This window comes from Lissotriton vulgaris, chromosome 3_2, assembly GCF_964263255.1.
Source record: "Lissotriton vulgaris chromosome 3_2, aLisVul1.2, whole genome shotgun sequence".
NCBI lineage: Eukaryota > Metazoa > Chordata > Amphibia > Caudata > Salamandridae > Lissotriton > Lissotriton vulgaris.
The window spans coordinates 297,312,390-297,327,031 of record NC_141690.1 but is presented as its reverse complement, the minus strand read 5'-3'; the positions used below and the strand labels follow the sequence as shown (position 1 = coordinate 297,327,031).

Genomic DNA, 14,642 nt, shown 5'->3' with positions numbered 1-14,642 from the left:
CAAGATCTTAAAGTGGCTTCATTGGATGATATCATCAGTGATGTCATTTGAGAGGTCATCGGTGACGTCATCAGTGATGTCACTGACCATGTCTTGAGTGATGTAATACGTGAGGTCATAAGCAGTGCAATGCAGGGCACAAGTTATAGTTAGCTTAGCTAACTATAACTGCTGAATTTCTCTGGTTTTGTATGAGTGAAATGTCAGACTATATAACATCCCTGTATTATTTGTATTTTTCTGTGAATTTGTAAGGTTTTTTAAAGGATAAATACTAACTATAATGTCATTGTTACTTTTGGTTTTTTAAGTGAACATATACATACATACATATAGATATATATTTGTGTGTGTGTATATATATGTATATATATATATGAAAAGGAAAGTCAAAGCCTTGTGCTGTAGAAAGGACGACAGCGGACCCAAGTCTTTAAGGTGCAATTATTTATTTATTTGTGAAAGTACCCCCTTGGCCCTTCATCATATATATATATATATAGAGAGAGAGATGTATTTATATATAGAGGTGAACATGACCTGATGTACTTAACATGATTTGGTTACTACTGATATAAAAGTTGGTGAAGTAACAACTAATATTCTATAATTCTAAGACGGTGGTGCTAAGTAGAGCAAGCCATCGGAGGCTAGTTCGAATGTGGAAGCACAACAGAGTTCCAGATATAGGCCATCTACGGGAAGATGTGCAGGTTAAACTACAGACCCATCCATGGATGAAAGACACTCAAGGGGGAACAAACTGCAAAGTCCAAGTACAAGTAGTCTGGGTCTACAAAGTCCTAATGAATGAGAACGTAAGATCACGAAGGCCCGACGGCAGAGCTTGCAAATTTCAAGAGAATGATGATCTAATTTTCATATTCCCAGAGACCCATCAGGCCATCAGCTTAGGTGAAATGGAAGTGCTGGAACCCTGCTGCAGGGTGTTGTGTACAGTGACATACTGCCACTCCAATGGGTCAAAAGTCCTCTTCAAAATTGTATAATAAATACAACTAATTTGCCTTATAGTGAACCAATGTTGTGATGTTGTGGTTTTCTTGGTGTGCTAGTATCCCATCCCTGTGATGATGTGGTTTGTGAAGTTGTCTAAGCAGACAGTGAGCAGATGTGCAAGCCCAGGGGCTACTGCCTGTCTTTCAGCAGATGTATGTAAGGAAGAGGTTGATTTCATTTTGGATAACAAATGGTGGTGGGTGAAGGGCACTTGTAGCAGCGGCCACAGTCATGTCCCACGCGTCCACGATGCCAATGTCCAGATCCTGCAGCAGGGTGTTCAAGATTTGATAATGAATGTATCCATTGTAGTCACTCATAGTTTCCAAATCATTACTTTCAAAAGAAGTATTCTCAGTTTTGAGGATGACTTTCGTCTCTGGGCTTCTTAGAAGAAGTTGCTGTATGGCTCTGCGGATGTTGATCGCTCGTCGAATGTAGATGTGCAGAGGGAATGGTCTGAAATGTGCTCCAACTGTAAAAGCAATGACTGTATGCTTATTCCCTCCTATATGAGCAATCTGTTCAGGGAGAGTCTTGTCACCTATCGATGCCAATGTATAAAAATCAAGGAATATGAATGGAATCCCATGTTTCTGAAACCAGATTTTGATGTTTCTCTCAGTGTCCACATTTAGACGAGGTTTTTCCCAGTCATAGCCATAGAGGTCAAGATCCTTGAGATCTGAAATGTAAAAACAAGACATTCTTACAGTATAACTTCAGTAGATTAAATGGCCGTCTGGGATGGGAAACAAGGTGTTAGACCTTTAGAAAGAAAGATACCTGAATGGAAAAAACACATTGTTACAATCTATAAACCATGTGGAATCCAAGCACTTCTGAAAGGTCGGTTTATTAATAAGCAATATCAACTTTATTTTATGTAGTGCTTCATAACATATTTATGCCTTTTCTAAGCAGTGTAAATAGTATGTGGTATCATTGCTCAAGTAATGTTATTTTATTCATCAACCGACACAAGGAAGAATGCTGAGACTTCTTTCCATGGATATTATACTCTAAACCTATGGCATGCTGCCTTTTGTCAGGAGAAAGTGTTTAACTCACTCAGCTACCTTGCTGGATTGTGACATCATTATGCTCTCTGTTTTATGTTGTTGTGTAAATATACTTAACAAATTTGTGTCATACGCTGACGTTAATAAATATCGTACAGAGTAGAGGTCGGGAAAAGCAGCCAGGAAGGATGTGGCTTTCTTCTCTGTATACATTTATATATGTCCCACTGGGATATATTCTAAAAGCAGCAATCATTAATTTAAAAATCATTAACTACCTGTTAAGTACCACTGAAGCAACTGTGAGATCAAAGGGAAAAGTCTGTAGCCCACCATCCTACACCCATCACACCATTGTGCCCTCTCAGAGCACTGTCCACTGTAGTCCATGTTAGAGATAAGCAGTACCTACTGTATGCCCATGTGCCATCACCAGGCTATTCTCATCCGTGACCCATGGCGAGAAGAGATGTGTCCGATTCATATCTGTTATCCAACACCACTGTCCACTCGTTCACCCACCAGACTATGATCTATCATGCCCCTGGAAGAAAAGAGACATATCCCTTTCATAGCCTTCTTCACATCAACCAACACGACCAAGCCATGTGCTCTGATGTCCGTGCGAGAAAAGTTTGATAGCTCTTCTATACCCTTTCATGTCCGTGGGAAAACCGTCATAACACCTCCATACTCCCATGTCCATGGGAGTAAAGTGTCATGACACCTCTATGCCCTCTCATGTCCAGGGGAGAGGGGTCATGGCACCTCCATACCCTCTCATGTTAGAAAAGAGTGATAATACCTCTATGCCCTCTCATGTTCATGGGACAAAAGTGTCATGAGGTCTCTACATTGTAGGGTGCTGGCTCTCTACATAGTGCACTAAACTGAAGTACACTGTGCAGAAAGTCCAACGGACCCCTCACTGGTGCACAGAGGTTAAAGTAGACAATTCTAATGCTCTTTTTGTGGTAGTATGGGCGAGGAGTTAGGCTTATCAGAGGGTAGTATGAAGCATTTGTTGTATTCACAGAGGCAATACATGAGACACACACTCAAGGATAAATCTGTGACCAATTTATGAAAAATAGCATTGATTATTATGTATATTTTAAGACCAAGAACTTTGATCCATAGTAAGTACTTAAATTTGTTACGATTTTTAAGAGTTCTTAAACTATATCATTTTTGTGCGTGTTTACGCACAATTGAAGTAAATAGAGAAAAGCAGAAAAATGCATAGAAAATCAGGCAATACTTTCACAAAGTTCCCCTTCTTGTTTCAGGTCGACAGAGGGGCCAGGTCCAAAGTTCCAGCATCAGAAGGTCAGGAGTGTCCTGGATTCGTCTGGGAGCAGGATGCTGAAGCTGCTGGTAGCTGGTGCGCTATGACAGAGGGTCCCATGGAAAGACACTGCACAGGAGGACTTAGAGGTAAGTCTGGTGGGTCCCACTGGAGGGAGGAGGTCACAAGGATTGCAGGACCATGGAGCTTGGCTAGTTAATCGTTACCGGTGCCAGTAGGGACGGATGTAGAGCAGATATGCCAGACGGGCATTGTGCGTAGAGAAGTCCTTGCGGTCAGGAGCAGGCAACTTGGAGAGGCGATTTTAGGACAGCTGGGCCACTCAGGGTGTGGGTCTCAGGGGGCCTCATGTCCCTTGATGGGTGCTAATGTCTGGTATCGGTGGAATCTGACACGGATTCCTCATCTCACTGTTTGCTGTTGGGGGTCCAGTACCTCGAGTATTAGTACGGTGCAGCTCTGGTAGGTCCTGGTGTCTCCAAACTTGGGAAGGAGACAGATCTGTCCCTCTGGACCTGGTGTACATCTTTTGGTCGGGGTAATGGGTCAAAGTCCTCGGGGAGCAGCACATCCACAAACCAACCTCAGTGGGATTGGTGCCTGTGTTGTGCAGGGGAGTGTTAACTTCACTCCAAGGGAGATTTTTGGTGTTTTTTGTGAAGACTGGAGGAGTTCCAGGGTTCTTGGAGTCCTCAAAGGTTCAGGGTGGCACGGCACACCATGACTGTTGAAGTGCATTCCAGCCTGGAGGAGGTGTGAAGCAGGGATTGTTAATGGCCTCTGAGAGAGCAGGCTCTCACCCCATGATGTTGGAAACATGTCTGGGGGTGGCAGATTGGCTATGACTAGTCAGAGACCACACTATTGCTTGGTAGGTTTTCTAGGAACCCTCTAAAGGAATCCTGTGTGTGTTCATTGATAAATTGATAAATCCCACACTGGCATCAGTGAGGATGTATTAAGACAATATGTTTGGTACCAAACTTGCCCCAGTATTGGAACTTTCATAGATTCCCATGCTTTGTATCATTCCCCCGTCGTTGGAATGGGAGCCTCGGTAAATAAAAAATACCATAGCAGTAAGTACAAAAGAGAAAACTAGGCCTAGGCCTCATCTCATTTTGTAGCTTGTCAACCTCTTTTTGTAAAAGAGACCAAAAATTCTGCAACAACCAATCAGAATAGCCTCACCCCTTAGAACACTCCTGAGAGAGCCTCAGAGCCTCAGATTTTTCTACTCTGCTCAGATTTCTTTTCAGATTAGATTCTTTTCCATTTCTTCAACTTTAATATGTCTGACAAGGAGAAGACGGCTTTATTTAGAGCTTGTGCTACTTGTTCTAAGAAGAGGCTGTTTGTGGAGGACAAGCATGAGGACTGTATCTACTGCTTGTACCCGGACCACAAGGCCACAGATTGTAAGATCTGCAGGACATTCTCTACGAAGACCTTGAGAGACAGGGAAGGCTGCTTACTGACTTGGCTCCAAAAAATGAAGTCACGTAAGGACGTTTCGTCATCTGACAGTGAGGATTCTTCCTCAGCTGCGTCCTCCAGAAGATCCAAGAAGAGAGGTAGGTCATCCCCTTCAGCATCTATGGAGCCCCCTGTGAAAGCCTTACAAAAGACCTCTGATAGGTCTGAAAGGACTAGTCCCATAAAATCTCCTCACCGAGGTGTAAAGGAGAGGCTGGGACAGACTGATGAGACACAGACAGCTAAGAAGGTGAAGAAAAGTTTATCTGTAACTTCTCCATCATTTGAAAAGGAGAAGGGAGGTAAGAAACCTCCTGCTGTCCCTCAGGATGGAAGATCTGACAAAAAACCTCGCCCGTCGACGACGAAAACAGCTGGTACGTCGACGACGGCTTCCAGAAAGGACTTAAGTTCAGGTACGGCTTCGTCGACGGGCCCGTCGATGGCGGCATTGATATCTTCGTCGACGTTTAAAGTACCTGTTTCCTGCTCGTCGACGATGGTGTTTACATCTTCGTCGTCGACGGTAATGACGACGAAGATAGTGGCGGCGGCGGCAACGACGACGAGGACAACGTCGATGACGACTGCGGCCATGATGATTATGACGACAAGCTCGTCAACGACTTCGTCGACGATTAATCCACCGTCGACGACCAACCCTCCGTCGACGAAATTTATCTCTCCGTCGACGGTCCCGTCGACGACGATTCCGCCGACGTTACTGTCGACGACGAGTCCGTCGACTACGTCGTTGACGATTCAAAAGGTCCGCATATCTATAAGAAGGCAGCAAATTACCCCAGAAATGAAATCTTCTCGGCGTGTAACTCCTTTGCCTCCCCCTTTGCTTCTGGATGAGGAGTCTTGATGAAAATGAGGATGGTCCTTATGGGGACTCTTTTTTTTTTTTAAACATAATTTTTATTGCAGATTAGCGGTATCACATTTGTTACACAGGGTCACTTCCATTGTTTCCCGCTTTCGTCCATTTGCATCCCCATTCTTACACAGCCTTGAGGCCCACAGCCCGGAGGTCGGGCGGCGATAAGCATGAAACTTTCCATTTCCTGCAAACAAAACAGGTGATGGACAGAATGTGGATCAATGTCACACATTCACCCCAGTCCAAAGATCTGGGCCCAAATCCATCGTTTTTTTGCACTCCACACCACCCTGGGTTAGACAATGGCGATATGCAAATCAGCTCTGACCCTGTGCCCCATGGGAACAGTCCAGTCCGAACTACAAAAGCCATGTCCTTCCCAGAACGGAATCAAGCATCCGAGGACCGGACCGGTTTCGAGGTAACACCTCTCATCAGCCCGGCTAGCTTGACGCCAGTGGTGTGGAGTGCCTAGGACCCACGTCTGGGCATCCCCAGCGCACTTATGGCGGTAATTGCAAACAAAACAGGTGATGGACAGAATGTGGATCAATGTCACACATTCACCCCAGTCCAAAGATCTGGGCCCAAATCCATCGTTTTTTTGCACTCCACACCACCCTGGGTTAGACAATGGCGATATGCAAATCAGCTCTGACCCTGTGGCCCATGGGAACAGTCCAGTCCGAACTACAAAAGCCATGTCTTTCCCAGAACGGAATCAAGCATCTGAGAACCGGACCGGTTTCGAGGTAACACCTCTCATCAGCCCGGCTAGCTTGACTCCAGTGGTGTGGAGTGCCTGGGACCCACGTCTGGGCATCCCCAGCGCACTTATGGCGGTAATTGCAAACAAAACAGGTGATGGACAGAATGTGGATCAATGTCACACATTCACCCCAGTCCAAAGATCTGGGCCCAAATCCATCGTTATTTTGCACTCCACACCACCCTGGGTTAGACAATGGCGATATGCAAATCAGATCTGACCCTGTGCCCCATGGGAACAGTCCAGTCCGAACTACAAAAGCCATGTCCTTCCCAGAACGGAATCAAGCATCCGAGGACCGGACCGGTTTCGAGGTAACACCTCTCATCAGCCCGGCTAGCTTGACTCCAGTGGTGTGGAGTGACTGGGACCCATGTCTGAGCATCCCCAGCGCACTTATGGCGGTAATTGCAAACAAAACAGGTGATGGATAGAATGTGGATCAATGTCACACATTCACCCCAGTCCAAAGATCTGGGCCCAATTCCTGGCAATATATAGTCAGTGTAGCCCTCCCTCTTAATGCTATGCTCGTCTGCTTTTCTGTAAATCCACCTCATAACCCCCCAAACCCCTGCAAAATAACCCCAACCCCCCCCCCTCCCCCTCCCTTCCCAGACATCCACCACCCACTCAGGAGTATTCACCTCTGTCTCAGCTATGGGTACAATCAGGAGTCACCATCCAATGTCTACCTAATTCAGCAATGTCCCCGGTACTGCGCTAGGGCCTTCCCCAATGTCCTCTAGTTCTGCCTCTTCCTCTTGTAGTGCGCTGTCCCTCAGGGCTTGGACCAGTGTCTCCCAAGCCGCCGCAGTGTCCGATGCCCTATCAGTCGGTTTGCGGCGCGCCATCAGGTATCTGTGTGCACTATCACAAGCGGCCCATTTCAAGAACTCATTGGCCCTTCTCCTATGTGTGGGACCTGCTCTCGCCTTCCAGTGTCGTGCAATTTCCCTTTTAGCTATCAACAATCCCATGTCTATAAATTTGCTCGTGGTTTTCTTTTTAGGCGCGTGGGGAAACCAGTGCAACAAACAGACTGCTATATCATACTGAAATGTCCTCTCCGTCACTTCCTTTACAGTGTCCCCCACCTCTTGCCAATAGTCTCGGAGACCAGGGCATGACCATAACATGTGTGCCAGCTCCGCTCCCTCGAAAGCACACCTCGGGCATCTCGCATTATCCGTTCCGAAGTATTTCTTAATTCTCCCTGGTGTCAAATACGCCCTGTGCAGCACATAAAAATGGATCTGCTGAAAGCGCGCGTTTCTATTGCTGTTTCTGGCCCGTCTCACCAATCCAGCCCACGTTGTGTCTGGGATCTCTCTATCCAGATCCACCTCCCATTTGGCTTTCAGCGCCGACAGCGGTGATAAGTTTTCCCGCAACATTCTCGAGTACAGACAAAACACTGCTTTATACGTTCCGGCTGCCATCATAGTATACTGGCAGGCCATGGTTGTTTTTGGCTCCACAAGCCCTTCTCTCCAGTACGCTTGAATGGCTCTAGTCACCGCGGCATGCAGCAAGTATCCACCCCTAGGCAGCTCAAAGTGTTCTTGTAATTCCTGATAGGGTATCAGTGCCCCGTCTTCGTAGAGGTCGCCCACCACTTGTATCCCTGCTTCTTCCCTGCTCTGCAGTTGGGACCAGTCTCCACCGTGGGGGAGTGCTGTTAGCATGCCTAAGGGAATCTCCGGGGCATACGGGTGTTGCTCGCCCGCACGACGCCGAGATCGATCCCAGCAAAGTTTGAACGTCCGTTCCTCGGGTATCAGATCTCCCCTTGCTATTCTCTGCTGTAAAGCTATGAAAGCCAAAACGTGGCGCGGAGTGCCCTTAGACCTTTCATCTTCCGGACCCCGGTATACCCTCGCCACCTCCTGCGTAAAGATCAGCAGTTGAGCAGCTAAGTAGTAGAGTTCAAAATCGGGTGCCGCAAGACCCCCCTCATCTTTCGGGCGGGTGAGTGTCGCCAGTGCAATCCTTCGTCTGCCCGTCCCCCATATGAAGGAGGTCACCTGGAACTTCAGCTGAGAAAACAGGGAGCGAGGAATCCAAACAGGGAGGGTACGAAAGAAATATAGGAGGCGCGGCAGGACGATCATTTTCAATATTGAAATGCGTCCCGTGACTGTCAGCGGTAGCGTGGCCCAAAAGACCATACAGCCCTTCAGCGCTCGTATGCATCTGCCTATGTTGCCCTCTAGCACGTCCTTCGCCACGTGGTAGATATAGACCCCTAAATATTTCAAGCAAACAGGCTCCCACCGAAGCTCCGGCCGGTGGTCTGGCTGTGCCGTGTTCTGCCTTAGGGGAAACAAGCAGGTTTTCGACCAATTGACCCTTAGCCCTGATAGTTCTCCGAACCGATCCAGTAATCGTTCCGCCCCTTTCAACGCTTCCATCCCGTTTTCCAGGAATAACAACAAGTCGTCCGCGTATAAGGAGATGTATTGTTGTCCTCCCCTACTATCTATTCCCCGAAAATGCTTTCCCGTGCGGACTGAGGCCGCAAGGGGTTCAATCGCCAGGGCGAACAAAAGGGGGGACAGTGAACAGCCCTGCCGGGTACCTCTTTCCACCGGATACTGATGTGAAACGAGAGGCCCTACCCGCACTTTAGCTACCGCTGCCGCATAGAGTACTTGCGTCCATCCGATGTATCCGTCCCCCAGACCAAAATGCCCCATGACCCTATATAAATAAAGCCACTCCAGGCTATCAAACGCCTTCTCTATATCTACCGACAAGACCTGGGGCGTCTGGGCTGCCATGTGTGGACTGTCAACCAAGCGTGAGAGTCTCCTTATATTTATGGTCGTGCTCCGAGCAGGTATAAACCCTGACTGGTCCTCATGGACTAATTCGGGCATGTGCCTTAGGAGCCTCTCTGCCAGTATGGAACTTAATATCTTGTAGTCCGTGGTCAACATGGACAGCGGCCTGTAAGAGGCCGGATGTTCGCTCTCTCTCCCTGATTTTAGTAGCGGAATCACTAAGGCCTCTCGCATGGATTGGGGCAACTGACCGGTCTTCCTAGCCTCATTGTACACTGTCTGTAGCCTAGGCGCCAGTAGATCTATATATGTACTGTAGAATTCAATCGGTAGACCATCCAGGCCCGGCGTTTTATTACAAGCCATTCGTTTGATTGCCCCGCGAATCTCACCTAGTTCTATATCCCTTCCTAATACGGTCGCCTGTTCTTTCTCCAAGTGTGGTAACTGGAGATCTCCAAGGCGTGAATCTCGTCCTCCCGCCCCACTAGCGCACTGCTATAAACGGTCGTATAATAATTCTGAAAACAGTCCAATATCTCCATTTGGGAGTATTGCATTTGACCCTCTGCCCCTTCAATCGCCAGTATCGGAGAGCTACGCCTGGCCGGGTTAGCTAGCCACGCAAGCAGTGCTCCAGCCTTGTCCCCCTCAACATGGGCCCTAAGCATGAATGCCTTATGATCGAAGCTGCGGAGGCGTTCCACTTCCACCGCCACTGCCTCCTTAGCTGAGTTGACCTCTTCCTGTAGGTCAGGGCGCCCCAGCCTAGCCCGCTCAGCGTCCCTCAATGCAGAGTCCGCCTTCCGTAAATCCTCTAACAGAGCTCTCCGCGCGCCCGCGTGTTTCCCTATGCACTGGCCCCTAATCACCACCTTGAAAGCGTTCCACTCCGCCGCCCTGGAAGTCGTGGACACCTCGTTCTCCCTGAAATATCGGGTGATCCCCTCCTCTAGGTCCGCTCGAAAAGGAGGGTCTTCCAATGTCTCGGTCGCAGTCTCCAGGTCGGAACCCGCGATACTTCCAAGACCCACCCCAGTTCAAGTAGCAACGGATTATGGTCCGAAATTGTCCTGGTTAGGTATTCGGTTCTTACCACCGTCTGCACGACCTCCCTAGAGCACAACATTGTGTCAATTCGGACATGTAGGTCGTGGAGGCTCGAAAAGAACGAGTAATCTCGCTCCGCAGGGTGTTGCATGCGCCATGCGTCCACCAAACCCCACCGGACCTGCCAATCGAGCCTTCCCTTCGTGAGGCGGTGAACAGGGGAATCTGCCAGAGGTGGGTGGGACCTATCCAGTGTCGTGTCCGCTACAGAGTTGAAGTTCCCCCCAATTAGGATTGAGCCTTTTAGGAAGTGTGCCAGTGACCCCGATAGACTAGTGAAAAAGGACACCTGATCAATATTTGGTGCATAAATGCTACACAGTATAATGTCCCTGCCCCTCAACCTGCCCTCCACTGCCACATAGCGCCCCTCCAGGTCTATGATGTGCCTGGTCGCTTGGAACGGGACCCCCGCCCTGATCCATATCAATGCCCCCCTAGCAAACGCTGAGTAAGTGGTATTGAAAATTTGGCCCCTGCATCTCTTTTGCAGCGCTATCCCTTCCTGCTTTGTGATATGTGTCTCCTGCAGCATAGCAATGTGTACCCCTCGCCGGACCAGATAGGCATGTACTTTGTGTCTTCATGTCATCGAGTGCAACCCCCGCACATTCCAGGTTATACATCTCACTTCCTTTGCACTAGCCATTGTCCCATAGCTTGTAGTTCAGTTCTTGTCGCCTCCCTGCGTTATCGCGAGTGGTGGAGTCTCCCCACAGAATATCCCAAACGTCTGGCATAATGTTCCCCGCCCGTTCCTGCAGTAACCTTTGCCAAAAAAACAGAACAACCCCAACAATACCCTCTACCATCCACCCCAGAATAGGCCCCAATGTCCAACTATTAGTACCCATCCAAACCAGAGCAATCCCCTCAACTGCCAGACTAATTCAAGGTCGTAACCGTGAGCGCCTTAAGGGCTATCGGGTTGTGGCTAGGACCAAAAGTGGAACCATCGCCCTCCCCGCCCCCAATTGGTAGCAGCGGTCTGATCACCCAGTCTGAGCCCCCCCACTGCAGTACCTCACATTTCACGCCTTCTTCCCACAGTAGGAGTTCCCTTCCAATGGTCGCTGCCCCTCAAACGTTCAGGATCTCCTCCGAGGTTTGTGGAGTCACCAGCGGGCCCTTGGTGCTGCATGTCTCTGAGGCCTCCGACTCCGATCCTGTGTCCTTTGTCTCCGAGTGCGAACCCCTCTGTGATTGGAGGCTTCTGCATTCGACATCGATTCAACTGCCAGCAATGCCGCCTGTCTTTCCGCTTCCGTTTGAGACATCGATGTTTTTTTTTTAACCTTGTCGTCGCCATCGCAGCCTTTGTGATTTCCGCGTCTGTGTTTTTGCTCGCTCCCGCTCCTCCCGGATTCTGGCGCCGTCCGTGCCTGCTTTATACGTTTCACACCAGTCCCAGGCATCCGCCGATGTGGGAAAGAAGTGAGTTGTATCATCCAGGACGACCCTCAATTTGTCCGGGAAGAGCAGGGAGTATCGAATTCCCTCAGTCCGCAGTTCCCGTTTTATGGACAGAAAAGAGGCCCGCAGCTTCTGCGTCTCAAATGTATAATCCGGAAACAAAGTCACCTTACTGTTTGTTACTTGGAACGGCCCCGCTTCCCGGGCTCGCAGGAGCAGGAGGTCTCTGTCCCTGTAGTGTAGCAGTTTGGCCACTATTGGTCTCGGAGGCAAGCCCGGCTTGGGGGGCCTAGCCGGAACTCAATGAGCTAGCTCCAGGGTGAAGAATGGTGACAGTCCTTCCGGCGCCACCGTAGTCTTAAACCAATCGTCCAGATACCCTATCATATCTTCCTTTTCTGTTTTTTCCGGCAGCCCTACTATCCTGACGTTACTGCGGCGGTTCTATTCTCGGCATCCTCGGCCCTCCTCTCCAGCGTTTGTATCCTCTCTAAAGCGTTCGATAGCCATGCTTCCATCGTTTTGTGGGCCGGGGCTAGGACCTCTAAAGTGTCTTCCGTTTCCTTAACTCTATCCTTGAGTTTGTCGTGGTCAGCTCGCAGGAGCCCCAGCCCCGTTACCACCTGCGCAATATCCTGCTGCAAGGCCTCTCTGGTTGCAGCAATAGCCTCAAGGATGCGGTCCTGAAGTTGCTGTAGGTCCGAAGGTCTCATGGGACTCTTATAGCCCATCCCAACTACAGGTGAAATATCAAGATTCGGACTCTGATGAGTGCTATACTGAGGAGTGCCAGTTTGTTCAGCAAGAAATGCCTCCACAAAGAACACGGCAGGATATGGTAGCAATGCCGTCCTCTCTTATAACAGACTTGCAATTGATGTTACAGGACTACAAAAAGAGGTTTCCGTCGCAAACTGCGGAACAGCAGGAGCGTCCTCCATCTCCATCCATTCCTACTACTCCTGCAGGGGCAGTGACGCCTCTTGTTACTCGGGTTTCGGGACCGGAACCCAGAGAGGGCTGTCATGAGGTTGTGACAGTTCAGGACGATGATGTCTCATCTGATGGAGACCTTCAGGTTGATCCTTCTCATGACCCGGATAGAGGTTGGGTCGATGATGTCAACCAGGATCCTGATTCACCAGTGCCGGACACTGCAACCTCCCCTCCAGCTGACATTGGAGGTTTCCATAATCTTATGGAGAGGGCTTCCAAGAGATTTGGCCTTCCAATTACGACGGTGCAATCAGACTGTTTCCTTTGCGACTTCAAGGAACCTTACAGAAACTCCATTTGTTCAATCCCTATAATTGAACATGTATGGTCGGAAGGCACTAAAGTGATGCAGAATCCTGCGACAGTTATCCCTGTTCTTCCCCGGCTGGAGAAGAAACATAAAGCACCGGACGGCAGTCCTGCTTGTCTGACTGGTCAACCGAAGCCGGACTCAGTCATTTCCCAAGCGGCACAAAGCAAGTCCAAGAATCCTTCGACACCACTTATAACACAGCCAGACAAGGAAGGGAGGCGTCTGGACAATGTGGGGAAAAGGTTTTCTTCTATGGCCAACCTCCTGGTTCGAGCTGTCTTGGGCAGATATGATCGCCAGATGTGGTGTGATTTATCCCCGTTTGTAGACCAACTTCCGGATGCAGCAAAGAATGAAGCCAGGAAGACAATGATGGAAGGGGAGCGTTCCTCTTCAGAGGTGATATTTATTTATTTATTTATTTTGGAGATTTATAGAGCGCATGGCTGCCCGAAAGCGTCCCAGCGCTAACAGAAATCCACTATGATCTCCAGAGGAGGGGGTCGGCGGGGAAGGAAGAGATCAGGGGAACAGCCATGTCTTCAGGGATTTGCGGAATGCTAGGAGATTAGGTTGGGCCCGAAGGTCTGGTGGAAGAGTATTCCACATCTTGGACGCCTGAAATGAGAATTGTCGACCTCCAAAACGTGTTTTTTTGATCTTGGGTGTTTTGGTCAGGTGGGCATTGGTAGAGCGTAGGGTTCTGTTTGTCGTATAGGGAGTCACGAGGTCTTTCAGGACCGTGGGGGCTTTTCCATGCAAGATTTTGTGTGTTAGGCACATGGCCTTGAAATGCACCCTTTGTTCCACAGGGAGCCAATGGAGTTCTTTGAGTGCAGGTTTGGCAGAGCAGCGTTTTTTGGTGCCAGTGAGGATTCTGGCGGCCGCATTTTGCACCACCTGTAGCCTAGAGATGACTTTTTTTGGGGAACCAAGATATAAGGCGTTGCCGTAGTCAAGTCTGGACAGTATGAGGCCCTGAATGACCAATTTTCTTGACTGGAATGGTAAGAGTGGGAGAATCTTACGGATGGAGCGGATCAGGCCAAAGCATGTTCCTGCAGTTTTTTTGGCCTGAGTGTTGAGAGTGAGTTTATCATCCAACCAAATCCCCAGGCTTTTGATATCAGTTTTGGGGATTGGTGGTGGGCCCATACTGGGAGGCCATAGAGACTCCGGGCGGAAGAGGGACTGGTTGCCTAGTACCATAAGCTCGGTTTTCTCCCCATTGAGCTTTAAATGGGAGTCGCTCATCCAGCTGACTATATTCTCCAGGCAGGAATATAGATCGATGGTGGGGGGTTCTGACTGGCTGAGGGAGACGACCAGCTGTGTGTCGTCCGCGTAGGTCAGGAGTTTAATGCCATAGGGGACGACGATTTGTTCAAGAGGTGCCATATATACGTTGAAGAGTGTAGGGCTCAAAGATTGTGCTATGGACATAGCAACAACTGCTTTCTGTGCATTGGCGGGTTCAGCAGTTTTGAGGCGCCAGGGCTGGCTACGGGCAACCTGGTTTCGCCAGGATGTCCAAAATAAGAT

At 49.0% G+C, this 14,642-nt stretch overlaps 1 protein-coding gene across 1 annotated transcript in view; it reads right to left on the bottom strand.

Annotated features, from left to right (window-relative positions):
• Window positions 1-515: 515 nt before the first annotated feature.
• LOC147725749 (NXPE family member 4-like) overlaps window positions 516-14,642 on the bottom strand; it is a 209,614-nt gene continuing 195,487 nt past the window's right edge. The window contains exon 5 of the mRNA XM_086964584.1: window positions 516-1,705. Coding sequence (XP_086820710.1) covers window positions 1,164-1,705 — 542 coding nt within the window. The 3' untranslated portion in view covers window positions 516-1,163. The remainder of the gene's footprint in view (window positions 1,706-14,642) is intronic.